General features: G+C 59.6%; 1 protein-coding gene across 1 annotated transcript in view; it reads right to left on the bottom strand.

The window, feature by feature from the left end:
- The window catches only part of B4GALNT4 (beta-1,4-N-acetyl-galactosaminyltransferase 4), a 30,806-nt gene extending 12,498 nt beyond the window's left edge, over positions 1–18,308 (bottom strand). Inside the window, exons 1-3 of the mRNA XM_056354861.1 lie at positions 17,947–18,308; positions 3,432–3,547; positions 592–702 (exon numbers count right to left, since the gene is read on the bottom strand). Of these exons, the coding sequence (XP_056210836.1) occupies positions 592–702; positions 3,432–3,547; positions 17,947–18,097 (378 nt within the window). The 5' untranslated portion in view covers positions 18,098–18,308. The remainder of the gene's footprint in view (positions 1–591; positions 703–3,431; positions 3,548–17,946) is intronic.
- Between the last annotated feature and the right edge of the window lie 1,920 nt (positions 18,309–20,228).

Raw genomic sequence — 20,228 nt, 5'->3', positions numbered from 1 at the left:
GTGTGGACTCAGCTCTTCTGCAGTGACACCGAGCTCCCATCCCTGTGTCAGCCCCAGGGTCACAGAGCCAACCCCCAGGAGATCACCCTCCTGCTGCCGCTGCTTTGGGTCCCAGGCACACTTGGATAAGGGACGTTGTCTGAACACGGCACCAAAAGCCTGACCCCATCCATCCTGCATCCTCCCCCAGCATCCATCCCACCAGCACACAGCCAGCACCCAGAGACAGGTGCAGCGTGGACCCATCCAGAGAAGACAGGCAGCAAGTTGTCCCCTCGCACACCCATGCAGACTGATGAGGGGCTGACACACACCCATGGCCTGCACACAGGCAGCTCATCCTCATGGGCACCAGGCTGACCCCAGGACCAGGCAGAGGCCCCAGGACAGGTGATGGAGAGCAGGGAGGAGGATGGCTGGAGATGGCTTTGGAGCCTGCTGCACTGGAGGGACATTCAGTTGGACCTGATGATCTTAAAGGTCTTTTCCAACCTAAAAGATTCTGTGATTCTATAACGTGGGCTGCAGGCTCCCCAGCGAGGGACCTCCTTCTCTACCATACCCCGCCTTTGCTGCTCCCTGCCCACCCACCTGCTCGTTCCAGGGCAAAGCCTGCCTGGTCAGGTTGAGTTTGGGGTGCGTCGTGGCTCGGTTGGACCATTGGCCTCTGGAAAACCAGCCGTCCAAGTCCTGCCCATCATTCTGCCGAGGAAGCAGGAGGGAGAGATGAGATGAGAGATGGAGGGGATTTGGGCCAGCCTGGCTGTGCTTGCAGGATGGCTCCCTAGATCTAAACATCTCATTTTGCACATCAAGTGTTGCCAAACCCAGGTGAAAGCTTTCGAGGCTAACAACAAAGGAAAGCAGGGGCAAGGCAGAAAAGTATTGGCAAGGTGTCCCGGGGAGTAGAGTTTCAAAATGTTCCAGCCAAACTTGTTTCCCTTCTGCTGAGAGAAGCTTCTCTAAAACAGTGAGTTTTCTGTTCACCCAAACCGTCTGTCTGGCCTGATGGGCTACTGGAAATGGTATCCCTTGGGCTCTGCCTCCGAAAGAGCAGAAGCAATCTCTGTGCCCAACACAGGCTGAGCAAGCAGGATGTTTCTGCACTCCCCCTCTTCCTTTACAGTGGATTAGGTTAATCTGATTGCTTGTGTCTTGTAATTCAGAGGGATTAGGCGAGCACTCACCTGCCCCCGGCTTGCTGAAAAGGTGGTGGGTGGCAATGAAGAGCCAGGCGCTTCTGGAGCCCAACCAGAGCATCCTCCTTGTACACCACGTTTGCAGCTGCAGGCAGAGCTGGAGCAAGCCAGTGCCACCCCAGGGCACTGTTCCAGCTCGCTGCCGTCACAGTCCAGGGAGCACAGGCGGAGGGGTGGGGGACCAGCCAGCACACAGGGACAAAAAAGCCACTGACCCTCTGCAAAGCGACCACCGACCTGCCCCTCTGTCACATTTGAGGTGATGGGAAGCTGTACCTGTCACAGGGGTACCTGGCTGGTGTCACAGCCCATCGTCACACCAGCGACACCTGCACTCAGTACCAGCCCTCTCCAGGAATGGGACCGAGGGGGGCACGGATGTCCGGGCCACCTGTCTCAGGAAGATCCACCGTCCCAATCGCCCATGGCCTCAGCCAGGCAAGGAGGGACTGTGCCGCCCCCCAAAGAGCAGAGCTGACCCCCCCTCGAAAGCAGAGCCCAGCTCCGAGCCCAGATGAGGGGAACCGCAGCACTGACAAAACACAGCCTGTTAGGATGCACAGTGCCAAAGAAATAATTAGCAATCTTGGCCTAAATGAACTCATTAGCATCCCAGAGGAGGGGAGTGGTACCCTTGGATAACATTATTAAGGAGGTGGCGTAATTGTGCCACACTTGTTGGAAGGATTCACCCTCCTCTCGGAAAAAGCCGAGAGACACAACTCCTGCTGTCCCCCTCTGCCCTCAGCGCAGGTTTGGTGCTGGGTTTCTCCAGACACCTCATTTTCCTCCTTTGTCCATTTCTTCCTGATTTACGAGGATCAGAGCAGGGGTCATCCCTTCTCACCCATCCCCTGCCAGCCAGCCAGGCGCAATCAGCCTCTTCCCTATTCTTATTTTTCACCGACTAATTGCTGCCTAGCCTGAAGCCTGGCTCTCCTGGCTGGCACATGGCTCTCCACCCCCAGCAGCTGGAAAAACCTCTTGGTCCCTCTATGGAGAGGGACCAGGACAGGCCCCCATCACACGGGTGAGATGGGTAGAGAGGATGAGCCACCAGCATCCCTGCTCTGCCCCAAAGATAAAGGGCCAGCTGTGCCAACAGCGAGATCTGCAGCTGGGGGCTCACCAGGAGGGAACTTTTCCACTGCCTTTTTGGAAGCAGCATTTTTTTTGCTCTGGTTGGTCGACTCCTTTTGAGCCGGGCTGTTTGCTTTCAAACTGGAGTGAACTTTTCCCCGTCTGCCCCAACAGAGGGGACTATTCAGCCCGGCTCCCCGCAGATAGGAACCTGGGTGGGTTATTTGCTGAAGGTGGGGACAAACCAGCCTTTTAATTGCAGAGCCAGCGATGCTGTCCATGTCCAGCAGCTGCGAAAGACACAGGGCAGGGCTACACATAGATGGGCCATCGAGAGGGCTCCGGGCACAGGGACTCGAGGCTTTCCCCCTCCCTCCAGAAACAAAACACTCACCTGTGCTCAAAGCACCGTGGCCTGGGCACAGCCCACGTGATGCCCACCCCAATGGCAGCGGGCTGTCACCAGGACTTGCGGCAGTTTGGCAGTGAGCTGCTGTTTGAACAGGGCAGGGGACACCATATGGCTCCCCTCTCCCGCCATCCCCCCTGCCCGCCCTGCTCCAAAGCCTCTTGGTGACAACAGGGTGAAGAGGGGACAGCAGGGTGCTGAGCAAGGGCTTGGTGACAAGTTGAACAGGGACATCAGGGCATCCTCTGGCTACGGTGCCAAGTGCCTCCCAGGCTGTTAGCAAGGAGAGACCCTCCCTCCAGCTTGTTTGGAGACCCCATCTGGGGTATACTGGGTCCAGTTTGGGACTCTCCAGTCCAGGGCAGGCAAGCAGAGGTTAGCAAGATGGAGCAGAGGACACAGGAGAAGGTGGCTTTGCCCAGCAAAGCAGGACCTTACTGTCACTGGCAGCTACACAAGAGTGAGGTGCAGAGATGATGCCAAGCTCTTCCCAAAGGAGTGACAGGGTGAGAGGTAGAAGGTGCAACACTAAAACTTTCAATGTGATATTGGGGATTTGGTTTTAATCCACCATGAGGGCTGCTGAGCAGAACTAGAGAGGTTGTGCCCTCTCCACCCTTGGATCTGCTCAGCTGGACAAGGCTCGGAGCACCCTGCTCCAGCTGGCCGTGTGTTGGGCAGGGGACATGGACCAGCGACCCCCAGGTCCCTTCCCACCGACCCTGCTCCGGCTCCCCCATTACCATCGGCTCCTCCTCACGGCTCTCGCTGGAGTCCTCGGCTTTTCCCCGCCGTGCCAATGCCTGGGCTGCCGCCGGCCGCCGGCCGGGATCGGTCACCTCCCCCAGCCTCTCGCCATCTGCGAGGGGAGCAGAGGAAGGGGTGAGACCACAGCCACCCCCTCCCCATCCCAACACGACTCCTCTTCTGGGGACACCTCTCGCCCTGGCACAGGCAGGCGCTGCCACCGCCGCTGCTCCCAGCGAGGAGGGGCACATGCAGGGATGACAGCGGGGGGCTCTGGCTGTGATTCCCCTCATTACATTTGTACTAAGCAGCTTGCAGCAGCTTATCACCATCAGGTTTAATTACACCCCCTGCAGCCCAGCTCACGGCCCTTTACGTAAGAGACAGACGGGATAAGCTCCTGTGGGATCTCATTCCCATCCATCCTCAGGGAAGTGTCCTTGCTCCCCCTCCCACTCTGGGCTCTGGCTCTCCCAGAGCATCCCATGGCACTGCCCAGAGCACACCAGGTCTGAGCCCCCCCCAGACATATTCTCCCCAAACCCACCTTCCCACCGCACCACAGTAAAGGCACCACTGCAAAGACCTCGCTAATGGGCTCATCACAGACGCCTTCATTACCGTGTGCTGCGTTAATTATTCCCAACCTACGGGCTCCCCCTGTAGCTCCCACCCATCTTCCCCAGCTGCGGAGGGAGGCTTTATTTTAAGCCACCCTTGCATTACAATAACCGACTCCCCTCAAAATAATGGTGCGGACTTGGAAAATGTATTAGTTATTTGGGGCGGGGGGGCACATCCCCTTTCTCTGCCACAGCAGATGGGTGCCTCTAAACTTTTTAGACAGTGTCCCAAAACCTGGTGGGATGGAGGGAGTTTGCAGCTCAGCCATCACCCCCGACGCCGGCACACGGCTCGGCTCTGCCTTTCAAACCACTGCCAAGGGAAGCTCCACACGATGCTCAGAGAGGTGGGTGTCCAAGAGCCACCGCGGTGAACAACCCTGGGTCCCCCCAAAGAAACCAGCTGCCCCCCTATCGCAATAAGGGGGAGCCCCAGACATCATGAGCAGTGGCACAGCCCCGTCCCCCAGCCACCGACATCGCGGCAAGGGGGTTGCTGACACCCTCCCAAGGGTACGGCAAGATGTCCTCCCGCCCCTCCACACCCTCCCTCCCCCTACCAGCAAGTCCTGGGGCGCTCCCACCCCCACAAAGTGGAACAGCCTCAGTGGCTGCTGCGGTGGGAGCTGCCGGGGCGGCGAGGAGAGGCCTGGGGTGCCCCCAGAGCCCCCCGCCTCCCATGCCATTAGTATTCCAGCCACCGCACAGCCGGCGTCGCCTTGGAGATGGCAGCACAAATCCCATCCCCACCGCGAGGACAGGAAATTAAGCTCTAAAGCCCCTTCTTCAGCTCTCAGCCATTCTTCAGCCCCTGGCAGCTCCGACTCTCTCCTGGCAGCTCCCTGCCTCCCTCCAGCCACCCTCCTCCATCCCCGCATCCCTCAGGAGGGTGATGGGCAGCATCGCAGGGAGCAGCGGGACTGCATCCAGCTCTCATCTCCTCCGCTCTCAAGACACCCCCCCCCCGCTCATCACTCCCAGAGATGCTCCTGCAAGCACAGGCAGTGGAAATAAAGCTGATCCTTGCTGTGCCGAGGCTCTGGTATGGAGCGCTGGGGACAGCATTATTCCCCCCCACACTGATCCGTGGATTAACCACGGCCACAAGGAGGAATTCAATGCTCCCAAGGGACCTGCCAAAGGATGGGATGCAGCAGCCAGCCCCACGGTACCCACTCAGGGCGTCTCTCCTAGCCTTGGAGGAGACAGATCCATCTCCCAAGGGATTTGCTGGCTCAGCACCCGTTTGCAGTGCAGGCTGGGGGTGCCGTGCTGCATGTCCTGCCCCAGGATGGACTAACCCCCTCTCCGGGTCTCTGCTGCCCAGCCCTGGGTGCTGGCGAGCAAACCTGAGCCAGCAGCATCCCAGCTGCACCCACAGGGATGGGGGATGGTTGGACATCATCACCCCGCTTCGTTCAGCCCTTTTTGCTCACATCTGGGTACCGCACCCAGGTTTGGGCCCCTGCTGCAAGGCACTGGGTAAACCGGCGAGAGATTATTTGATACAAATTGGAGCAAAGTGGGGAAAAAACACATGCTGCGCCCAGCAAGGCTGTGGAAGCTCTATCCTTGGAGCTCAAGACACAAAGCCATGGCCCCCCTGCTCTCTCTTCATCCCCATCACCCAGCTCCATCCTCATCAGGGATCCTCTCGAGCTCAAGCAACTCCTCTCAAGGAGCAGGACAGGGCTTGTGCTCCCTGCTCTGGTTTGCATCAAAATCAAACGCCACCACTGCTCTGATGGGGTTTGAGTAACACCGAGGCTCAAAACCTGTGTGCCTTCAGCAAACCCCTCTCTCTTCTTGGTGGGAGGCAAGCGCTCACTCCGAGAGGCACCCGCATCCCAGGAGAAGTGAAAGCGCCAGCAAAGCCCCAGTAAGAGGCTTCCGTGCCAATGTTTATTCCCCTGCAATTTAAATATTGGATAGGACAGTCAAGGGCAGCCTTAGCCAAACATCCAAATGCTAATCAGCCTGTGTGGGAACTGCAAATAAATGCCTGCCTTGATAAGGGGAAGGAAAAGCCATCACCTTGTACCAGCGAGCATCACTTTGCTCCCCCAGAAGAACGGAGCCCCTTTGGTCTGGACCTCAGCCCCACAAGAGAGGAGCAGGTCAGGGGGCACAGGAGGATGAGGAGGGAGAAAGCAGCGCTGGGAGGAAGGAGGGTTGCAGTTTGCCCCAGCTTGGTTTCCTCCTATGCATCCTCCCAGCCCAGCAAGACCCGTGAGCCATGCCCAGCCCAGCTGCTCCCCCCGCATGCCCTCCGGGACATGCAGCCAGCACTGCTGTGGCGCTGATTCTGCTGGCCTGCCTCCTCCCCTCGCCCAGGGGCCAGAAGAGCCATGTACGGGCGGGTAGCAGGGGCTGAGGCTGGGGGAAGGCCAGGAGGAGAGCAAGGGACCAACTTGCTTAGAGGACTGTGTTACCCGGGGGGATGCTCGGCAGGGATGCATTAAAAGCTCTCCCCCAGAGAGCGCAGGAGCGATGCTAACGCTTTCAGAGCCACCTCTGAATCACAGCAGCCTCCAGACACAGAGCCAGGGCCAGCAGCCCTCCTCACGATGAGGCCACGGGTGCAAGGGACAGACCTCATCGCACAGCACCGACCAGAGTGACGCCTCCCCGGCAGAGAGGAGCTTCCCCGTTATCACAGCCACACAGACCCCCGTGCCGCCTCCCCCTCGGCTGGGAAGCACAGAGGGCCTTTCAGCAGCACAACCCTGCCTCCCTGCCTCCACACCTCCCTTCTCCGCTGACGACACGCAGCTCCCTCGCCCCAAACACAGCCCCTTTCTTCGGTTAGGGTTCGGAGCCGGGATTTCTCCTGTAGCTTTCTGGACCCTTTCCAAACCCTCCAACGTGGTTAGAGATGCCCCTCACTTACGCTTCCTCTCGTATCTCCTAATTGCTGCTAATGAGTCTCCCCTCTACAGTCACTTGCTGCAAGCTGACTCCGCTCTCACACTGTGCGCCCAGGCCAGTCACAGGACAAACCCTGACAGCCCGGCAGCACGGATGGGAGGGCGCCTGCAAAAGGAGCAGGGCTGGGATTCCTAAAACCCCCAGTTCTGGCCCTCCAGCTGGATGCTCAGCCCCGATAAGCTCCGACTGCTCAACAGGAAGGATCCCACAGGCAGACATCAGGTGGGACAGGCTGGTCCTGGCCATCAGGGTGGAACGGATGGAGCCACTGGAGAGAAACCACAGGGATGGGATAGTGGCTGGGCAGCGCCTTGGCATGCTCTGCCCAGCTCCAGCTCCAGCCATGGCTCTGCTGCCTGCCCCAGAGGTGCTCACCTGAGGATGAAACTCCCTGAGCAGCAGGTGAGAACTCTTTGGGGATGAAGAGCATCAGCTAAGTGGTGGGCACAGCACTGGAGGAGGCGGCAGCACTGCCCAGGACCTCACAACATCCTCCCATCCCACACAGCTCCTCAGTCAGGGTCCAAACCTGCTTCACTCCAGGCTGTGTGTCCTGGTGAGCCATACTGAGCCCTTGGGGCCTCAGGGGTGAGACCACTTCCTTCGGGAGAAGCCTCCAGCAGCAGCAGCTGCAGATCCTCAGGTATTTTTCTGACCCCAAAGGGCACCTGGGTTCAGCCAGCGAGAGAGGAAATGATGCACCCCAGCCCCGCATGCCCAAGCACACTGGTTGGGTAGGATTAGGGGAACAGTCCCCGTGCAATCTCCTAGCCCTTTCCCAGCAAGCTGACCCTACAGAGTGGACGTGTGGAGTGATTCATCCCTCACCAGGAGCCACATCCTGCTGAAACACAGCCCTCAGCAGGGCTGCCCACACCCTGCCTGCCCCACACATCCCTGCCCAAGCCCAGCTGCCTGCAAAGCCCCGATAAAGATCAGGGGAGACGGCTGGGACCAGATAGGGCTGGAAAAATGATAACTTTCAAGCAGAAAATAATGTCTAAGCTCAAACCCCCCAAATCTTGTGCTGGGAGAAAAAAAAAAAAAAAAAAAAGGGCAAAGCATTTAAGCTGCAATTTGGAAATGCCCCACAGGGCCACCCAGGAGCTGTGGTTTGGTTTCCCAGGCCCTGTGTCACCTGTGAAGGTCTGACACCTTGGCCAGCCTCCCCCTTGGAGGGGCACAGCACCATGCCCCAGGGGACACGGCTGACGAGGACAGCCTGGTGGCGGGAGGAGATGCCCATAAATGCGAGGGAGCCCCAGCATTGCTGCACGCAGGAGCCCACAGTTCCCCACCAGCCATCCCAATGAGCAAGCCATGACTAGAGCAATGGAATAGGAGATGGATGGATTTAGCTCAGTCCTTCAAGAAATCCCCTCTGGTGTGACCATCTGCTCTCCTGTTATCCCATTCCTGCAGCAAAATCCACGCTGGATGGGAGCTGGGTGGGCAGAGCTGCCTCCAGTCCAGCTCGAGCAGCCTCACCATCATTCATCCCTGAAACACCAGTGGACTGGGCTGCAAGGGGTTTCCAAAACCATCCAGGTGTGTTCAGAGCTGCATCTTCACCTGGATCCCCACCTCCTGGCCCAAAGACAAGCTGAGAAGCAGCACCACCATCCATGCATAGAAGATGAGGAAAGGGAAGGAGAAACACAACCAGAGCCAGAGCTCAAGCATCCCCAACCATGCCAAGCTCTGTGGTCAAAACCCGAGCTGGAGGTAGGTTTCACTGCTCACACAAGCCTGGGATTTGCTGCTCTCCTCAGCATCCCAAAGCTGCTCCCCAGCACATCCCAAAGCCGAGGGACAGGCAATGAGGGTAAGATGTGGGAAGAGCACTGGCCCTGGGCTGCCTCCCCTGAGGGATAACTTCATCCCATGCTGCACTTCCCAGCAACGCAGGGCTGCTCCCCCTTTTTGGCCTGGGGAAGGAGCCTACCAGAGTAGCCAGCTCCAATGCTCAAAAATCAGGCAAAGCCTTTGGAGGCTGGAAAACACAAGGGCCTGCGTTAATTCCCTTTATTCCCGCTGCCAGCTGCTGCAGGAGACCTTGGGAGCAACACAGGAGATTGCTGAGGGACCTTCACAGGCACGTGCCACTTCCTCGCCTTCCTGGGCAAATACAGATACAAGAGGGAAGGCCAGGGAGGAGCTGGGAGGGATGGATGCCCTGCATCTCTGTGCCGTGAGGAAGCACTGCTCAGGAATGTGCTGGCAACACCATGACAACACTGTGAAAGTCAGGATGCTGAGGACCAGGTTTCAGGCATGCCGAGCACCCCAAGTCTAAGCTGACATCTTTTGAAATCCACCACTCAAGCAAGGTCTGTGCACGTCCTGGCTGCTCCTGATCTCTGAACTTCTGCAGGATGTTTTTGAGCTCTCTGAATCCAGAGGGAGACGAGAAGGACAAAGCTTCTCCAGCATCCAGTCCAGCCACTCTGAGTCCATCCTCACAGCTGGGAAACAACACAAGGCTTCCGTAAAGAAAGCCCAGCCCACCCATCCCATCTCTCCCCATGAAGAAAAGAGAACTCAAACCCTACCAAACCAATGACCTCACAAAGAAAGTGGGGGAATACACCAGCCCTGCTCTTGGGAAAAGCCTGGTGGTGGAAAGAGAGGGGACAGAGCCTCACTCGTGGTAGCATGTGAAGCTACAACCATGCCAAAGGGGAACGCCAAGTTCCCAGCGAGATGCAGTACCCTTGTTGGGAGGATGCAGCAAAAGAGGGATGAAGGCAGCAACCCGAACCAGAAGACAGGCCAGAGATGCAGCGAGCAGGCGATCAGCTCAGGGAGGACCATCCCGAGGACCTGCCAGGGGTTCGGGGGATAGAAAAGAAGGGCAGCAAGAACAGACACCAGATCTGCAGCTGCAAAAGCGACAGGGTTAAAACTGGGTTTACACCCCCAGCGAATTCAAGGTGATCTCTCCCTGCCTTCAGAGCTTGGTCGCCAGTAACAAATTAATCCCAAACCACATCAGGACGCAGAGCAGAGTGATGGCTGGGAGGTGCCCACCTCTGCAGGAGCTAGCAGAAAGGAGAAGTGCCCTCCCCAGGGCTCTGGTGCCCATCCTCAGATCCCAGGGAGCTGCTAACACTCCTGTTTGCCCCTGCAATGTAAATGGTGGCATCCCTCTGGCCATGCAGGATGTTCCCAGGATGCTGCCACCGGGCAGAAAACTGAGCCCATACCCTGGTGCTCAACCCCTGAGGGCTGAATGTGGGCACCCTGCCGTGACAGGGCTCGGTGGGAGCAGAAGGAGCAGCAACATGAAGCGAGGTGACATTTAAACTCAGATACAACTGCAGCAAAGGCGGCGATGTCAATGTTTTTATTAAACCCACTGGTTTAACTACCGACAGCCCGGTGCTCTCCAGCACAGACACAGCCTCCAAGTCAGCCACTGGAGAAGAGAAGCATAAGCATCCCTCCACCAAGCCTCCTAACGAGCTGTTAAGCAATTATAATTAGCCAGCAAGGAGTCAATATTGCAAACCTCCTTCCACGACTGCAAAAACACAGCGCTGCCCCCGGGGAAAACCCCACCGTGCTGCCTGCTCCAGGGCACCAGGGGAACCCAGGCAGCGGGTGCTCACAGGGGCCAGGTGACAGCTGGGTGACAGCAGATGATGTTGATGGCACCAAGGTGAATGGGGCTTGTGACCAGTATGGGGGTGCAGGATCAGACCACTGGCCAACACTTCCCTGCCTCCTTCGGTCACTCTTGCCTGCTTAGGTGCAGATTTTACCCGCCACTGGCCGAGAATAAGGTTTTGTTTCAGTCCTGGGTCACCACCTCAAGGAACAGATGCCTCACCAAGGAAGCCAGAGGAGCGAGAGGATTTTTTTCCATCCTCCCTCAAACCAATCCGTTTCATGCTGTTTACCCACTCTGTGACAACCCTCTCGGCTGGAGCAATGGAAATCGATGCAGAATTGCTCAGGGCTGGCGATGGAGCTGCCATGAGACCACTCGAACTGACAAACACCCACTGACAGAGGCAGCCCCAACACTTCCACGCTCAGCTCAGGGTCCCAAATCCCTCCTGTGTATTGACAGCACCCAGATCTCCCCCATCTTCCCCCAGCTCACACCTCACCATGCATCCATTGGCCTCTGGTCCCCATCGGCTCCAGCATCTTTTCATTCTGCACCAGCTCCAAAGTGAACCAGAGCAGCTCTGGCCAGACCACGCTCCCATCCCTCCGCCCTGCCCATGCGAACAGGGATGATGCTCACTCACAGCCGTTGGCACAAAGATTTCGATTCCTGGGACGTAGCCTCCTGGAAAAGGTTGCTCGTAGCCTGCGATGTGCTGAGAATCAGGCAGGATTCATTTCACACTAAAAATATTTCAGCCTCCACGCTGCCCTGCAGACAGCCTGCGGGGTTCACCGTTTCACCTGCCAGCTTTCCAACCCGTCTCAGCCAACATCTGGCTGATCACCACCAGCCCCAAGTGCTTTGAACCTTCCCTTTATCTTTAATTTGGCAGTGAATTTGGCTGAGCTCTAACCGTTTGCAGAGACCATCTGCTCCCGTTTAGGCTCCCCCTAAAATCCTCCTGCACTCACACTCGTGCGGTCCCCACTGATCAGCAGCCGGCTCCCACCCGGCTCCTTGCTCAGCCAAAATCCTTCCTCGGCTGCCAATACCTTGGGATAGCTGCTTGCCCCCTCCCAAAGAGCAGCTCCAGAGAGGCCCGGCCAGGGCACAGCACAGGGAAGGGATGGGGCGGGGGGAGATGCATGGCAGTGCTGGGAAGGATAAAGCTCCCAAACACCAATGCAAAGAGCTCCTGGTGCTTGGGAACAGCCTGTACCATGGGGCGTGGGAAGTGCTTCACCCTCCCCGAGCATCTCCAGATGTGCAGCGGCTACACCTCTGGAGCGGAGCGTTTGCCTAATAAAAAGGCGATATCCCTGCCCCAGCCCTTGCAGCTCCCACCTCCAGGCCCGGGATGGCTGAGACACATGTCACCCCCCTAGATACCCTTCTGGGTGACCCCCGTGGCACCTCCCAGTGCAGCCATGTCCACCTCAACGCCTGCTGCCAGAGCAGCACCATGCCCGGTGCTGTCACAGGCTTGGAGGGCACCGAGCCAGCCGGCTGCGGGACAGGGCTGTGTGGCACTGCCACAGCCGGTGCCGGCATGCCGGGACCCACCTGCTCCTCACCCCCCCTCTGCCGCCACGCTCCCTCAATCGCCCCTTTGATGCCGAAGCCGGCAGCACAGAGAGGGCTGTGACCGCGGCCATGCAGCTGGCACCCGGCTGCGCTCGCCTCCTGCATCCCTCCCAGCCCAGCGGACACCGGCATGAGCAAAGGGCACTGCCACGCCAAATCCCTCAGGATGCCGATGCCGTGCTGGATGAGCAGAGCTACAGGTCCTTCCGCATCCTCTCCAGGATGCTCTGAATTGCAGGGCAAGGCCAAAGGAGAAATGCCATGCAGCCGAAGGACCGGCTGCCCCTGCGACTGGACTGCCGGGCTTTCCAGAGGCCCCTTCCACAGGGATCTGCCCTTCTCCCAGCCACCGAGGTGGTGACCGGTGACCCCAGCTCGCTGCAGACTGCAACAGCTCTGCACTTAAAGGAGACTTCAAAAGAAGCCCCCAGAGGAGGAAACGGCATACAAAATTAATTGACAGCAAATGCCTACATTAAAAGGGATGGAGAATATTTTTTCATCGGGTTGTTTTATGTCTTTTTTTATGTTTTTGAAAGGACTTGGAAGAGGCTGAAGAGTGATGAAGGGATACAGCACTTTGCTCTCCTCTGCCGTTCTGCAGGGACCCCAGCCACAAACAAGCCCACAACATCCTCTCCTTGGCGAGGGACCCTGCAGTTTCCAGGAGGGCAAAGCAAAGAGCGAAGCATCCCTAGAAATAAAGTTGCATCCCTGCTCCTGCTGCTGCACGCTCAGTGCCGGAAATCCTGGGGCACACAGGGTGAATCCCCAGGGATCTGATCCCACCCTCACTCACCCCACATGAATATTCCGGGCAGAGGGAGCCGGACCCAGGGTTATAAAGCCCTTTTCCCTGCGTACAGGATCAGATCGGAGCTCCCCCCACATCCCGCTTTACTGGTCATGGCTGTGGGCAAGGGGACCGGCTCCCACACAGCTTGGGACGCCCGTGCTGTCACTCCAGTTTGCCATGACCCCGGGGACACATGGCTGGAGCAGGGACAGGATCAGGCCCAGGCCCCTGGTGCCCCCCACTGCTGGTGCATCAGAGCAAGCCCTCAGGCCCCCAAGGCCAGCAGGAAGGCTGAGCTCAGGGTAAATCACCCCGGCACAACCCGTTTGTTTTCGCTTGGCTACCAAGCCCCGCAGCTCCCCACCTCCCCAGCCCAAGGGGCTCTTCTGGGAGCCCCATGGATGCCAAGGGAGCTAGATCACAGCCTAGCTGGGGAGGCGATGCTGCGGGGCGGCTCGAAGCCAGCCATGCCTCTGAAGAGCTGCATTTTTGCCTTTGAATAACCCAAAATAGGCACGTGCCAAGTTTTTTTCCATACTTCTCCCCCATCACCTGCCAAAAAGCCCCGGGATGCCCGCAGCCCCTCCCCATAAAGGACAGGGCTTGCTTGTCCACCCACCCGCCTCCTTTTCCACCCGGCTCCCCCTTGGCAGGTCCGGTGCGGTGACAAAGGGCCGATTGAGGGCAGAGGGGCACCTGAGCGGAGCAGGGCAAGGAGCCCAGGGCAAGCGGGCCACCGCCCAGCAAGGGAGATGAGGGCTGGAGGGCTTCCCAGCTGGAGAAAACTGTCCCAATGGCACCGACAGCAGCCCGTTCCCCTGGCTCCAAAGCTCCCTTTTCAGACCAGCCTGCCCCAGCAGCAGGACCCCGTGCTGAGCAGGGGTCCGTGCACAGAAGGCAGCCATTCCTAGCAGGGGCGGGAGAGGGGGAGCAATGCCAAAAGACATTAAAGCAGCACCCAGCCTGCTCTCAAAGCCTGCTGCCCTTCCTCTTCAAAGGGCTCTTTCTCATCCTCTTCCCTACCTGCTCCCAGCATTCCCGACAAAAGGGATGAAACCCACCGTGGTTTGCAGCGTTTCAGCCTCTCAATTAAAATCAACGGATACATCGCCACACGTTATCCCCCGCAGCTCAGGGAAAGGCTGCTGCACGCCATCCCAGACCTCGCTCCTGCTCTCCCTGCACACCCCATCCCGGAGGACAGGTCCCCAGGGAGGGACAGGCAAGGGCACTAGGCTCTGTGGGCAGCGCTGGGCTGAGTCGAACAAAGACCCTCCAACCGGTCACTGCCCCCGGCTCGGGGTGGTTTGGAGACCCTCCGGGCCACGGCAGAGCAGCGTCCCCGGCTCTGCACGCCAGCAGCTCTTCTTAGATTCACGAGGGCACACGGGCCGGCAGCACCGTGCCCGCTGGGTATCAAAGCCCGGCTGGGTTTCCCTCCCAGATGGCCCCACTTTAGCCACAAATTGGCTTTAGCACCCTCAGCACGCATCCTGCACTCCCCGAGTTGCAAAACCCTCCCAGCACCCAGCTCACAGCACCAGCACTCATTCAGCACGGGCAATACCACCACCACCACCACCCCCCCCACGCCAAATCACTGCCCTGGTGAGATGGCTGCTGGGGGTGCAGGACCAGCCCCCCCACACCCCTGCTAAGAGCCATTTTAGATTTTTACTGTAATTTTTTCCCCTTTCTTCCTTTCTATTTTTTTCCCCTTTCCACCTGGCATGCCAGTATTTCCACCCCATTGACTCAGAGCGGTTTCCAGCCGGGAGAACACCGTAATGGCCTCATTATTTCAGATGAGGAATCTGTGTGTTCAATTAGGCAGAGAAGGGTAATTATCTACTTGTAGAAGATAAGAAAAGGGGGGGTATTTTATCAGGGACATAGTACCAGCACGGCTCCTGGCTGAGTCCCCAGATGCTCCAGCTCCATGTGCGACCGTTGGCTGGGCCCAGGGGGACACAGGTACCCCCAAACAATCCTCCATGCCTTTGTCATGCTCCCCAACACGCACAGACCCCACTGCTGCCACTTTGCCTGCTCCTCCCAACCTTACAGCCCCCCCAATCTGCCAAAAAGCCTCATGCCCTGCACCTTCAGCCTCCAGGAAGTATACCTGCTGGGTGACACTTCATTTAATGAGTAATTAACCTTTTTTTCATACATCCTCTGCCAGCTGCCGCAAGCCGGGCAGCATCCTCAGCAGCTGGCAGACAGGTTCTGGCTCACAGTGCCCAAAAAAAGATAAGTTATCTCCAAACCTCAGACACCTTTTGGTGCACAGACCCTCAAAGTGATGCTGAAGAGCTGTGCATCCTCCCCAGCCACCTCTGCCCCTCTGGGGACAAGTGTCCCCCCAATCCCTACAGAATCTGGGACCAGGACACACCAGAGCTCCCTGCAGCAGGGACCCAGACAAGAGAGATCCCACGGCCCCAGGGATCGGGGAGGAGGAAGGAGACAACGGGAGCCCGGAGGGCACAGTGACCCCCAACTCCCCCCAACTCCCCCACCCCAGCCCAGGGACACCCATTAACCAGGGGAATAGCAGGGACTGGCTGCTTTCCATCGGGAAGGCAATGCATGCCAACAGCTGTGCTCCATCACCAGCTTGGGAGACGTCTCCTACAAAAGTTGAGAGATGGAGAAAAGCAAAGCCCATCCCCACCACGGTGGGAAACCTGGCCAAGGGAAGCAAGCTTTTCACCCCCCCAGCATGGCACAAAGGCAGCTTCAACACGAGTGAGGCAAAGGGGAAAAGCATCTCCCGGTAGAGGGGGGCTGCCCCAGCACCCTCCTCCAGCACAGCTCTGCCTGTCAGCTCTCGCCCAGCTCAGCCCCAAACCCTTCCCTCTCCCCCCAAACTCTCACACCAAGCTTCTTCTTGAATATTTTTTTTTCTCAGATGTATTTTTTTTATCCCACCACACACACCCTTTTTTTTTTTTAATTCATTCAATATTTTTCTAACTAAAATGCTCCGTGGCTCTCCTACTCCAGTTCCCCGCCAGGTTGCAGCAGCAGGACTAGGGTCCATCTACGAGTGACCGAATCCCTTCCCCAGCCTCCACCCAACCCCTCTCCATCATCTTGCTTCCAAAAAGGCTCAGCGGGACCTAAACTCTGGCTTTGCCACACGCTTGCCCAGGCCCTAGGCACCGACTGGAAAATACCAGTGCAAGGAGCAGCATCTCCCCAGAGTGCGGTCCTGAACAGCTAAAGGCATGATCCAGCCTAGGTGAGGTCCAGCTTCCCCTGGGGAAGACCCACCTCCCCACACCCCAGCCAGAGAAGATGCCCGTGCAGCACACGGCAAGAGACAAATCCACACCGCGCCACCGGACCAGCGGAAAACACCACCAGCGCGCAGTCCTTGCCCAGCACTCCCAAGCCATGATCCCACAGTGCCGTCCCCCCCTCCTGTGTACCCTCTTGTCCCCCTGAGCCTCACACCAACCCCATGGGCCCACAGCCATTCAGCTGCAGGGCTTCGCACCTCCGGCTGCCGCCGCAGACCCCAACCCATGCAGAGCATCCCGAGGGGCCGACTGGGATGCAGGGCACGCAGGGAGGAGGTGGGGGGAGAGCAGGAACAGGCACCCACTGGCTTTACCTCCTCTAAACACACCCAGGGAAGGCACCAGCACACAGATATCACTCTATGCATCCTCCCCAGCTGAAGCCCGGAAAACCTCACCCTCGCCCTCGCACCCTGACGGCCGGAGGGACGCGGAGCTGCGCAGCACAGCCAGCCAGCCGCAGGGCCGGCGACCCTGCACCATCTCCCCCCCGCCCAGGCTGCCAGCCCGGCAGAGGAAGGCTGGGCCCACGCTGACACCAGGGCGAGCGGCGGTGCAGGGCAGCTCAGGCTCCGCTAACTTGTGGCTGTGCCATTAAGCACGACCCTGCAGCGGAGAGAAGAAAACAAGCGGCGCAGCCTCCCCACAACCCCTCCTTTGAGGCAATGCACAAGCAGCCTCATTTCCTGCTTCTCTTATTAGCATTATCCCGATTTTACCATAAGGCCCCAAAATTTGCAGGATCATGCTGCTGCTACAGTCGGAAACTTTGGGTTTGCCAGCCGAGAGCCTCCCGCAGCCCCAGAACTGCTCTGAGACGCTTGGGAAAGCCACGTCTTGCCTAAATAGCACTAACTCTCATTTCTTTCTGATTTTTTTTAGGACAAAAACCGCTAGGTGAGTTCAGTCCGACCAGGAACGTTACACCTCAAGTTGCACCCGGCAAATATTCCCTGCGGTTCTGTGCCCCCCCCCCCCCCCCCCCCCCCCCCGAGAAGCCCCCAAGATCTGCAGGGTAAAGCCAGGAGCAATTCAGCACGAAGCCAAACCACAGAGCGAGCGCTGGCACCTGCCCCTCCAGATTAGACCCGCCAGAGCATCCTGACGGCATCCCGACAGCATCCCAATGGCATCCTAGGGCGTCATCCAGGCTCGGAGGAGGATGGATTATTTTTTTTTTTCCCTGAGAAGCACAGGCTGAGAAAGTGTCGGGCAAGGATGGGAGGGCTGGGTTCGCCCCTTCCAGGCAGCGACAGGCAGCTATAAATGGCCTTCTTTGTCATCGCAGCCAAAGCGCCGGCGGAAAAAATGAGGACAGAGCCAGGGGAATGAAGCCCCCCGGCTGGGTTTGGGGTCCCTTCTGGGTCTCCCCCAGTCCCTGCAGGTGCAGCACCAGGGCGCAGTGCCCGCGGTGGGGTCCCCACTCCCCCCAAACCCGCCCGGGCGATGCAGGTCCCCCCCGTGGAAAGGGGATGCCCTGGGAGCCCAGCACAGTGGGTGGCACCCACCGCCCTTTTGGATGGGACCGGACCCCCAAACCCCAGCGAAGCCTCGCATGGCGCGGTGATGGCAGCCGATGGGGTCCCCCCGGTGCTGCCCCCGGTTGAAGAGAGGGTGCCCCTACCCGACACCCCCCCCCCCCCCCCCCGTTACCTCTACCGTAGGCGAAGGGGAGGCGCAGGGCGCGGCCCTGGCGCACCAGGCTGATGTGGAGGTAGGTGAACCAGACGGCGAAGGTGAGCAGCACTAGCAGCAGCAGCAGCTTCAGCTGCTTCCGGAGCTTCTTCACCGGGAGCCGCGGCATACTGCCGCCCGCATCGCCCCCCCCGCCGCCGGCCTAGCCCCGGCCCATCGGGCCCCCCGCCCGCCCAGCCCGCTCGCTACGGGCCGGCTGCGAGGGCAGCGGGGCGGCTCGGCGCCGTGCCCCCCGGCTGCCCGGTGCATCGCCGCCGCCCCGGCACCCGCGGGTGGGGGAATGAATGAGCGGAGCCGCGGCGGGACGGGGGGGGCGCTGCGGAACGGACCCGCCCCGGCGGCGCTGGGGCCACGCCCCCTCATCCAGAGCGGCGGCACCGCCAGCCAATCGCGGGACGCCAGGCCTGGGACCGGCGCCAATGGGGGCCCCGCGGGGGTGGAGCCTGCGGAGGCGCCGCGCGTCTCCCAAGCCAACGGGCCGGCAGCCCCGCGAGGCGCCGCGGGCCAGGCCATGCTGGGGTGGGGGGGGAATCGTGGCCCCGGCCCCGGCCCCGGCCCCGGTCCCGGTCCCTACACGGCGGGAGGGCGGCACGGTGGCGGAGACGAGAGAGTAAGGTCTCTCCGTGCCGCTGGGGCCGGAGGGGCGGGTGACGCGGGTCGCGGCAGGGCCGCCCCCCGACCCCTCTCCCCCGCGGCGGGGATGGTACGTTCCAGCGCGGCTGCGGCGGGGTCTGCGGGGCCGGTCCGCGGGGCCGGGGTGGTACCCTCCGGTCTCCCCCCGCCGGGGCAGGGACCTCCCCCGGGGCTGCGGGACTCCCCGGTCCCTTGCCGGGGTACGGATCCCCCACTCGGGGCTGCGGGACCCGCCGAGGCAGAGACACCCCCCGGGGCTGCGGGACCCCCCGCCGGGGCTGGGACCCTGGGGGCTGTCTGCAAGCGCGAGGGCTCACCCAGTGCAAAGCCTACCAGTAATTAACAATAAAGGCTTAATTACGCTGATGGTGAGAGGCTCGGGGCCAGGCTGAGACCGGCCACAACTCACGGCACCGATGCGCAGGCGGCTGCTCCCTCTGCAGAGCGGGCGGGATAGCGGAGCGTTCCACGTTCCAGCCTCTTTTCCCGCTCCGCAAGCTGAGGCTGCAGCTCCTCCTCGCTGCGGCCCGGGGCTGGGGCAAACACACGGCAGAAATCGGTTATGAGAGACAAAAAAGTAACGTTCACGGCTGGGAAGACTAGAGGGCACCAGCACTCGGGTTTGCATTTCTCCGCGCTCAGCTCCCTTAAGGATGTGGAAGGTTAATTAGCTTGTAATTAAGCCCAATTTAGACAAACACGTAGAGCAAAAGCTCGAGCAAGCCGGGGCGGCGGGGGGCTTGCAGGGCTGCCCCAGCCGGAGGAGGAGGAGGGGGTGGCCAGGACGAAGGGGGTCTCTGTGCAGGCTCTCCCAGCAGACGTGGAAGATGCACATCTGGGGATATTAAGCTGCTGTTGCCCCCGATTTTTGCACCTCTGCAGCAAAGGGAGCAGCAGGCCGTGGGCTGGGCATGGCGGCTGGCACAGCCTCCGGCCGGGGCACCAGGGCTCAGCCTCTCCCTGCCCTGCCAGTAGCCCTGGCAGGTTTGGGAACGCCAGAAGCATCTCCCAGAAAATTCATGCCGACCAAGGAGAGCAGCTGGGACGCCATGTATAGACTTACAAGAGCAAATATTCCTGTGCGTAACGCATCCTAACCCAGCTGTGGCCCTGGAACATGGGGGTCCCGCCGCCCACAGTTGGCCGGGGACAAGCGACTGGGCTGAGCTGCAGGCCAGGATGACACCACACCAAGCATCGAACCTTCACAGCACCACGGTGCCAGGGTGCTGGAGCTAGCTGGGAAGATGGCAGTCACCCTCGCACCTCTGGGGCTGCCGGCACAGGCACTTGGCCTCCCAGTGCCCCAAGCAACCCGGCAAGACCCCGCCAAGAGCCCTGGTTGCAGCCCATCTGGCAGAGCTTCAGGCATGCAGTTGGCTTGGCATCCCCATTCCCCAGCTCGCTGGAAGCCTTCACGCTCCTCACCCTCAGCAGGCTCCGCTCCTCGGGGCTGGGGCCCCACAAGGATGGGGAAAAAGCCTTTTTTTTGTCCCTCTCCCCAAGAACATCAGGCTCCCGCCAAGGAGCTGTGCTCATTAGTAAGATGTCAGAAATCCCACCCGCAAAACACAACAGTTATTTGTTGCAGGATCCCTGGCACTGAC

The sequence above is a fragment of the Falco biarmicus genome, chromosome 10 (genome assembly GCF_023638135.1).
Source record: "Falco biarmicus isolate bFalBia1 chromosome 10, bFalBia1.pri, whole genome shotgun sequence".
Lineage (NCBI taxonomy): Eukaryota > Metazoa > Chordata > Aves > Falconiformes > Falconidae > Falco > Falco biarmicus.
This window is presented reverse-complemented; position numbering and strand designations above follow the sequence as displayed.